Source organism: Sebastes umbrosus, chromosome 17 (assembly GCF_015220745.1).
Source record: "Sebastes umbrosus isolate fSebUmb1 chromosome 17, fSebUmb1.pri, whole genome shotgun sequence".
NCBI lineage: Eukaryota > Metazoa > Chordata > Actinopteri > Perciformes > Sebastidae > Sebastes > Sebastes umbrosus.
Window position 1 is genome coordinate 27,423,717 of NC_051285.1, and position 10,232 is coordinate 27,433,948.

The 10,232-nt window shown below is 41.5% G+C and overlaps 1 protein-coding gene across 1 annotated transcript; it reads right to left on the reverse strand.

The window, feature by feature from the left end:
• Positions 1–1,620: 1,620 nt before the first annotated feature.
• Positions 1,621–9,994, reverse strand: LOC119476225 (vacuolar protein sorting-associated protein 26B-like). Its single transcript, XM_037749568.1, has 6 exons — positions 9,427–9,994; positions 7,624–7,780; positions 6,728–6,892; positions 5,171–5,346; positions 4,905–5,047; positions 1,621–4,757 (listed from the first exon to the last, which is right to left on the reverse strand). Exons 1-6 carry the CDS (start codon positions 9,647–9,649, stop codon positions 4,617–4,619), a joined length of 1,005 nt encoding a protein of 334 aa, XP_037605496.1. The 5' UTR covers positions 9,650–9,994; the 3' UTR covers positions 1,621–4,616.
• Positions 9,995–10,232: the final 238 nt, after the last annotated feature.

A 10,232-nucleotide genomic window follows, 5' to 3' on the forward strand; every position in this document is an offset into this window, starting at 1 on the left:
CTGCTTTGCATACTCAACCGCATCTATTTCAACTCAACATAATAGAACCTTCACCCTTTTAGTGTTTAGCAGCAATGTTGTCTTTTACATATGAAACACATTCTGAGATATGGAGAACTCACATTCATCACATAATATCATGCGGCTGCTAGTTTGGCTCCCTGTTTACCGTGAGGAATGAGTCATTGGAAAGTTGTAGCGGTCTGCACGCTCCATAAAAGCCAAAAGATTTTGCCTCAGGAGCTACAAGTTTCTGCTTTATTTCTGAGGACTTTCCTTTCACTCATTTGACAGATGTAATAATTACAGGTTTGAGTAATGCAGATTAACAACGGCCTTTACTTACACTAATTATTTCCTTCTTTTTCTCAGACAATCTAGCTCATAAAGACATCTGATCCAAACCTGCCCTCTAGTGACAACATCTGTTCCACACAGGGAGAATCATACTGGATGTAGCATTTACTGAGGACAATCATGATGAATCTAAAACCCCTATTCCATATTAAAAAAATTATATTTCCAACAAAATGAACAGGACTTGTCCACCAAACATGCAGCGATCCAACAGCTCCTCATGAATGCATGTGACGCCTGAACTCATGTGCAAAGACTTGTGTTATACAGACACAAGTCTTGTTTCCCTGTCTGGTAGATAGAAGATTGTTGTGCTAGATGATGGTGATGTGATTTACAACAGCCACACCTACACTCCTAAACGCTGATTGCCTCTCAGCCTTTAGATGTAGAACTGTAGACAACTATGGAACTCATCATCGTGTCCTTTTTCTTTTCATTAGATGAGACCATTATTTGTTTAAGATAAGATAAGATAGAACTTTATTAATCCCCAAGGAAATTCTTGTGCAAGAGATTGCTCAAAATTACAACAAGTGTATAAAATAAAAAGTACTACTGCTAGCACCAGTGCCTAATAGAATAACAATAAAGTAAGATACATTTAGTAAAAAGAGTAAATAAGATAAGTAAAAAAACAGAAAAGGAAGTCATATTGCACATGATGGACATTAATGCACAAAGTGAAAAGGTGATATTGCACATGAGAATGGAAAAAGTAGTATTGCACATGATATTGATATTATTTTTGTTCTCAGTGTCCGGTGTTTTCAACTGTCTTTCCTGCAGAAGGGGGAGGAGTTGTATAGTCTGATGGTCACTGGTAGGAAAGACCTCCTGTGGCGTTCTGTGGTGCACCTAGGTGGTCTCAGTCTACGGCTCAAGGTGTTCTGGTATGACTCCAGTGTGGCGTGCAGGGGATGAGAGGCGCTGTCCCTAATACTTAGTAGTTTCCTCAGCATCCTCCTCTCCGACACCTCCACCAAAGACTCCAGTTCGACTCCCAGGACAGAACCTGCTTCCCTGGTGACCTCGTTGAGTCTGTTAGCGTCGGCCGCCTTCTCCCTGCTGCCCTGGCACACTACAGCGTAGTCTAATATCTGTCATTTTGAGGTTTTTAGGAAGAAAAATATGCAAAAATATGTGACAGCATCCATATTAGTGAGAGAGGATTGAGCTTGGGCAGTTGAACCAGTGCCTGAAACGATAGATGTGTTAATCAGGACCCAGGAAGAGAATGAAAATCAAAACACAGAGAAGATACATTTTCCAGTTGCTCCCTTTTAATTCAAAGTAAAACAGGAATATAAAATGATTTTAAATCAACATTTATAGACAGGGAGATAAAATATGATGTGAAAATAAACAAAATAGGAGGAGGATTGCATTTACATTTTGCATTTACACTGTACATTTCATTATTCTTTCCTGTTTCAATCTCAGTTTACTCTCTATTACAAGCTGGGTTAGTTTAGCTGCTGTGTGTCTGTACCAGTAAAATCACAGTCACATAAAAGAACAACTAAAGAGACACATACTGTATATACTCCAAACTTGCTTTGGCTTTCTTGTATGGTACTTTTTTTTCCTTCAACAGATTTCAGTGAAGTGTTATTATATCAATGGAGGTAACAGCCAAAATAAATGTCAAAATATTGCAGAATACATTCTCTACAACTTAAGAACTGTAAGAAAATTATGACAATTTTCCATACCCAAGATCTATATTTTACGTAATCCTATTCTTGATAAGTTTACTAAAAAAAAAAGACATAAGTTTGTGTGATCATAAAGGTGCCACATGAGAGGACAACAATCATGTCTTCTTAATCAAGGCTTTATTTAATAGTGGCCAGTAGGACCAAGGTGTCATAAATCTTTCTAAATATGTGTTCAGACATACATTTTTGCCCTGCTTCATACGTGCTAATTTGAGCACAGGGTCATTTGTGTTTATTCACCTCAGACAGCCAATGTACTAACTGTCCGGCTGTCTGTGATTTCTGCCACCATCAATAGCATGCCAAAGGAATAAATCTTTCAAGAAGGAAAACTCCTGAAGCTGAAGGAAATCTGCAGCTTCTTCTGTGTGCCAAGCGTGTTGGAGAGCTCTGGTGACCGACGTGAAAACGCGGATGACCCTCTCTAGAGCCAGTTGGAGCAGAGCCAGTGTGTATGGGGGAGGTGAGTGGTGAAGCAAGAGAGAGAGAGAGCAGCGGCGGCGGTGAAAGGAGCGAGTAATCGACTCTGGCCCAAGCAGGAAAAGTTAACAGAGTTTGGTTTGTCCGTTCTGGGCTACTGTAGAAACATGGCGGTGCAACACTGCGGACTCCCCATGTAGATATAAACGGGTCAGTCTAAGCTAACGAAAACACAACGATTGTTATTATCAGGTGATTATACGCTAAAGAAAACATACTTATTAATATTATATACCATTTCTGCCAATAGATCCCCCTAAATGTTACATACTGGTCCTTTAAGTCAAGCTACGGGAATAGAAATAAAAGTATCTCGTCTGCTCATATCACGTTATCCCGTATTCTCAGTGGACGACAACAGAATACTAAAACTCGCCTTACTCTGCCAGTAAAAGTATGAAATATAAAAAAAATGTCTAAAACTTTAATATGATACACGGTGATGGATTTTGCAAAGCTGCACAGCGTAAGCTTGTCAAGCATAAAGTATCAGGCCAGGGTGCTGGGGTCGGTTTCAGTGCTTCACACTTTGTACTCAAGTGTTTCAGAATGGATTAACGGCACAGGAACTCCATTATCTCCTCTCCCTGACCAGAAGCAACACAAAAACCTGATTATACTTATTTGGAAAATATAGAGAGTTTCAGAACTTTAATTTAAGTTCTCAATATGACAGAGTTGCATTTTTTATACATAATTTTTTTTCACAATAACATTATTTGAAACCTTCTTGGCACTAAACCCATTTTTTTTTTATTTCATGAAAAGTGGGAGAAATGGGGGAGAAAGGGTGCAGCAGTGCGGTGAATGTTCTCTGCACTGAATCATTTTTGGCAATAAACCCTCAGGCACAAAGCTAACTAGCCTATTAAGCATCTATAAACACAGGTATAATACTGTCCATGTTAGATTTGAAGAGTCAGATTTTTCACTCTACTTCTGAACACTGCCATGAGTCCAGTTTATAAACAGCACTGAGAGCAGAATAAAAGCAGAATGAGATCATAGTGCAAATAAGAAAGCAGGGCTTCAAACTATCAGAGACAGACACGGTTACAACGTTGGAAGAAGAATCCCACAGCGCTCACGTGTGCCACGTTTGTTCTAGCAGCGGTGGCAGCGCCTGACAACGAGCCCCCGACCAAACTGAAGCATGATCACGCGTGGAAAATGCTGTTTAAAAATGGATTTTTTGTTAAAAAATAAATACTCTACAGTTATGCCTATTTCTGGTGAGAGCCTTGGAATGTATGAAAATATTTTAAGCATCGTCTTATACAAATATGTAAATGTATATTTCTTCATTTAGAGCATTTTTTTTAAGTCTTATACTTAAGTAATTGCTCACTTTTTAAAATTAAGAGGCACATTTTTTAAAACCAAATTAGGGGGTCTGTTTCTCTAAATAATCTGAAATGAATTAATGTCCCATTCCTTTGAGGAGACATACAGAGATGTACTGTGAGATCTATTGTCAATGTTTACCCACTTTTTTAGGAACCTACTGTAAAGGACTACAGTTTCTGCACAGCGCAATCTTCCAGCCGAGTAAGTAGTCTGAAGGAAAAGTTGTTAGAAATACACCCGTGGTGACTCTCATACTGAACATTCATACACACGCACACACGTGAATTCACGTTATTGGTCAAACAGTATTTGCACATTCTATTTAAGTGCATCTAACGGGTGAAGTTTGCCCCACTGAACTGTATAATAAATGCCATAAAGGTTTAATCAAGCACTTGAAAAAAGTAAATTTTGTGTAGACAGAGAAATTAGCTGACACCGTCTAATCAGTCCTAATGTGGTAAACTCCACCCAGCTGGTACTTCAAGGTGGTTAAAACAAACAGAATGACTTGTAACTACAGTCTAAGTCGGACTGTTTGTTCCCTTGACACACACACCTCTCTCACACTCTCACACACATCTTGAAAAACACTGCAGCACATTCCATCTCAACGCAGACACATGAGATTCACATTCAGAGTTTGCTGACAATTTCTGCGCCGTGTTCGCTCAGACACTCACTACGCGAGGGTGAAGTGCATGCTGGGCTTTAGCTGTCCTCTTCCTCCTCGTTGCTCTGCGTCAGGTTCTTCTCTGGATGGGAGGTGCCTTCGAAGCGCTGGGAGGCGATGATCGCCTGGTGAGACATACTCTTCCTCACTATGTCACCTTTCCTCCACAGGGTAATCTCCTGCAACCATACAATACAAGACTAATGATATACTGTACAACATGGTATGGAATAGAGGGGATTGTGCCAATGACTCCCATAAGAGCTGTTGAATGAAGCACAGATAACTTCCGAGCCAACATGAAGGCATCAGTGCAGTGTGCGTACCTGCTGTTTGAAATAGCGTCGTTCCTCCTCATCAATGAGGACCAGGTTGAGGTAGTACCGCACCGAGAACTTCTTGTTAATGTCCCTCATGGTGGGCGTCATCTCATAGCCTGCTAGAAACAGCCTGATGGGGATGGACTCTCCTGCAGCACAAGAAGGCAGAAGCAGATGTAAGCGTGTGACAACTAAACTCACAATCGAAACACAGTTCATTATCAGGTACATTACATAACATTATCAACTGAGGATCATCATTAAAACGTTACCTCTGACTGGTGCACCGTCCATGATTTCATACTTTGCGATGGTGTCGTTCTCGTGGTAGACGTTGGGCCCTGTGCCAGTCGTCTCCCGCTTGATGATGTCAATCTCCATATGTCTGATCTTAATCCTCACCAGCAGGAAGTAAATCTTCCCGACAATCACATCTCTAAGGTGATACCTGCAAAGCAAAACGGTATGATCTGTCAAAACCAAGCAGCCGTTTTCCCGCTCTATCTTGCTTTCCTAAAGAAAACAGGCATAAATGAATTAAGATACAATTCTGATCAAAAGGAAAGAACTTAGGATCCTATTTAAACAATCTACTGTACAGCGCACGGTCTAAAGTGCATCATGGCGCATTTAGGGCGTGTCCAGCTCCTCTTTTGCTAGTTAAGCGGCGCATAATAATATCCATTTGATCTCTTAATTAATCATAGGTGTGTTTTGGTTGTAACAGGAATTAAACCAATCTGAGAGTCGTCTCCCATTCCCTTTTAAAGTCAGGTGTTCCTGCACTGGGCGCATCGCTATTTAAAAGGCATTTTCGGCAGATTGGAGAAGCGATTGGTTTTCTGCTGAGGAAACGGATCTGCTTGTGTGGGAAGTGAAAGTGTGCGAGCAGATGTATGTGGTCGTTGGTCGGTGGACCCTCTGCCTCCGCCGTCTGCCAATCCTCTGTTCCATCAACAACTCCATCTGACTGGTAACCTATTTAACCGGCGCAGGAGGCACAATTTATTATATGATAATAAGCACCAGGCTAAATATGATAAACATGTATTGGTAAATAATGAAAACTGTATTACTTTCAGATGCAACCCACTGGGGGGGTGGCTCAGACCGGCTGAATGGAATTCTCTTTGCAGCGGGGCGCTGTTGGAGAGGCGGTGCGTAACGCACGGATCCCTCAGCCTCAAAACCCTGCCGTTTAGGGGGAGAGGGCCCGCAAACTTTGAAGTAGTCGACGTCTACACTCGCACAGAGGGATGATGAGAGGAGACGCCACAGATGCTCCGTGATCTCTCTGGTCACGGCGAGGAGCGCTGAGAGCGCTGAAGGATGAACAGTACAGAATACCTGAGAGCCTCACTTTATTACATTCTGAATTGTCGCCTGAATTTAGTGTTTTCCTTGAGATAAATAAAAACATGTTCTAGCGCCGACACTATTTAACTGAGGAAGAGGAGCTGCTGCTGCGTCCCTGTGTGTGTAACAAGCAGAGTGTACACGTGTTGTGAACCTTCCTGTAGACGCATCTTACTATTTAAATAGCAGGAAAATCCTGCGCCAGGCTTTAGACCAGGTTACTGTTGGCGCAATCGCTTTCTGCTGCCTCAAGATAACAATGTACCAACAAAGCACCTGACCACAACTCATTTTAAGACCAACACGCCCATGGGTGCATAGATGGGCGCCAGTACATCTGCTACTTGCACAATGTGGACGCTGGGCGTGAAAATGACAACTGCGTTGGTCTGAAACTAGCAAATGACAGTTGCGCTGCGCCGCTTTGGTGTAAGATAGTTAGAGTTATTTTAGTGGATATTAGAAAATCATACTTGGATTTATTGTACTCGAACTCTATGTGTAGGCAGTCCTCGATCCCCACTTCCATCTTGATGGAGGAGTTGAGCTCAGGGTAGGAGCTGAGTGTGTGCACCACAATGTCCAGCTCTTTGCTGATGTCATTCAGTCTCCGGCTTACTGTCGCCCTCAGAAAGTAGCTGCAAGAAAAAAGAAAAAGGTCACATGGCTATGAAACAAGACTACCAGACTGTATGTAACACTATAATCAGCGAGAGGCCCTGTTGGGCTGCACTGCTCAGTACACAACCAACAGAAGTTGATGGATGAATGAAAAATGGAACGACAAACTTAATAAGTTGTGGGGTATCCTCTTTACACTGGCCACATTGGGACAAAGCCCTTCACATAACCCTATATAACAAATGAGAGTGGTATTAATCTTCTCATAACTCTCAAACTATTCCTTAACATGTTATAACTATACTATACTATGTTAACTATTCCTTAGCCGTTAACATGTAACAGCTATATCAGGCCGAGGCTGCGGCTGCATAAGTCGTGCAAGAGGACATTTCTGACGCCCGGCGGGGACCCTCCAGGTGTCAGAAACTCACGGGCAATGCATCCTGGTACATGTAGGCAGAGCTGACACAGCTCTGAGAGCAGGAGAACTCAGCTTTCTGGGTGAATACAGCACGCACTGGGGAATTTATTGCTTCAATCAACTACATTTACCATCAACACTGATCCACATAAAAGGTGGCGAATTTTCCCTTTAAGATTCAAACTAGTGGAAAACCGTTTGCCCGCCAACATGAATGTTGATATGAACTATTATGTTACAGTGCTTTTAAATAGAAGTGTACGGTGCATGTGGAAATATCTACAAAATATACATTGCAAATAATTCATGCACAGCAGAGCTTACCGTAACTTGACGTTCTGACCCGTGTAAGACTCGTAGGGTTTCTCCACATGTGTGAACTCAAAGTCAAACGTCTGCGACTGCGTGAGCTCCCCTGGCCGAGCCAAGTCTTTCACAAGAGACACAAACTCGTGGTGGTTCCCTCTGTCATAGTACAGCTCTGGAAAAGACACATTACCAGCATCAGACAGCTACAGTGGAGCAGTTTGATAAGAAAGAGTTTGCACAAGCTTTTCCTTCAGTGCTGACAGATGAATAGAGTCAAGATATGATCTGATGACAGAAGAAAATGGTAATAGGTTTGTCTTGAATATTGTTCATCTTATTTCATCCACTGCAGCTCTAAACAATCTGTAACAATCTATATTAACTACCTCAGTTTCTTTTTTAATTTTTTTTTTTTTTTTTACAAAGGCCATTTAAGGCTTCCATTTTGCCCTTCCACCCCTGATCCAAAGTACTTCTGCTTCTCCTTTATTTGGAGACAAATGGTTGTGAACAGAAAAAGGGAAAAGGGTGGGGTGATGTTAAATGTCAAGATGCATTTATGCTCGATGGGTCTGGTGAGGACAAAATAAGAGGAAGTCCCTATTGCTGCTGCAAACTCAGCTTAACTAGGCAGGCTGAATTTTAATCAATTAAAACAATAAATTAAAATCAAACAGTATGTACCTTAAAAAGGATGCAAACAAGCTGTAGCTACACTAAACAAAGGTTTAGGTTGGTTTGTTTTAAGGTCACTAATTTCTTTAATGCAATCTTTCGGAGGTTGTAACGAGCTCAGGTTTAAAGCTAGATTGAAGATCCTAGTATCATATGAAACGAGAAAACCTAAAGAATCCATCGGTACCAACCATGTCATACTAGCTTGTCGCGAAGGAGGTTAAATAACGCTCCAAACTTGCGCTAAATTTTGGTGAGGAAAAACTGTCATGGCCATTTTCAAAGGGGTCTCTTGACCTCTGACCTCCAGATATGTGAATGTAAATGGGTTCTATGGGTACCCACGAGTCGCCCCTTTACAGACATGCCCACTTTATGATGATCACATGCAGTTTTGGGGCAAGTCATAGTCAAGTCAGCACACTGACACACTGACAGCTGTTGTTGCCTGTTGGGCTGCAGTTTGCCATGTTATGATTTGAGCATATTGTTTTATGCTAAATGCAATATCTGTGAGGGTTTCTGGACAATATCTGTCATTGTTTTGTGTTGTTAATTGATTTCCAATAATAAATATATACATTAATTTGCATAAAGCAGCATATTTGTCCACTCCCATGTTGATAAGAGCATTAAATACTTGACAACTCTCCCTTTAAGGTACATTTTGAACAGATAAAAAATGTGTGATAAATGTTTTGATTATTTACATTATTCCACTGCTGAATTCATCAGTTAGAGCAGTTTTTGTATATTCAAGATCAGTTTGCTAATATAGCACAACAGCAACATTTCTTTGCCACTACCAGTTGCATGATGTTTAATATCAGCCCTGGACTACCACCTGTCAACTTCTTAGTATGAAAATCACAGTACTGATCTGACAGAACAGCTCCACATTTAAAAACAACAACACAAGGGTCAAAGGTTAATGACACAGCTAGCCAATGGCTGATGATGTGTCAGCTGACGTCAGCTTGCACCCAACATCTGTCACGAGACCAACTGACACTACCAACTGACACTTCAAACTGACACTTGTGAACGACGGTGAGACGTTCACGTGCTTCACACCGTCCAGACACACGGAATAAAGAGTGTTTATTGGTGCAGACAGCAGCTGTAGCTCCACCAGCAGCTCACCTATCTGCCCGATGAACTCTATCTTGACGCCGTTGTGCTCCAGCCTCTTGCCCGGGTGCTTCAGCGTCACGTTGAGCCTGCCGGACACCGTCTCTCCGTCGTAGAACAGGAAATATTTGTCCTTCCTGCCGTCTTCGCTCTTGTGCTCGGCTTTCTTTCTCGTCTCGGCGTCGTTCAGGACGATGTCGATGTCCGCGCTTTGACCGAAACCGAAGAAGCTCATGGCTGCTGGTCGGTGAGGCTGTCTGTCCCCCGGAGACAGAGACAGACAGAGACAGAGACAGACAGGTTGTTGCTCAGAGGGTTCAAGTGAAAACTGCTTCCCAGATTATTGAATATTTCCAGTTACAACCGGTTGAGTGCGCATGCGCGGACAGTCACGTGATGGTATTAACCAATCAAATCCACGGTATCAACAGCAAGGCCTATTAAAGGAGGTTAGGTCACAAGCGATAGGACGCATGCGCAGTGTAGCTGTGTGCATACCAGATTTTACTGCGCATGTGTGGTACCCCAATCACATGACGTGATGATGACGCGTGATCCTAACCTCCTTCAATAGGCCTTGATCAACAGGCAGTAGAAACACCGTCTATTTGAGTCCTTTTTTTTTTTAATACTTTATTTCAAAAGTTCAATACAATATAATCACATGTTCAGATTTTTCATTAAAATTCTGCAAAAAAATTATACAATATAAAATTATATAAAATAATATATATATATATATATATATGTATATATAAGAAACACCGTCTATTTAAGTCCTTTTTTTTAATACTTTATTTTAAAAGTTCAATACAATA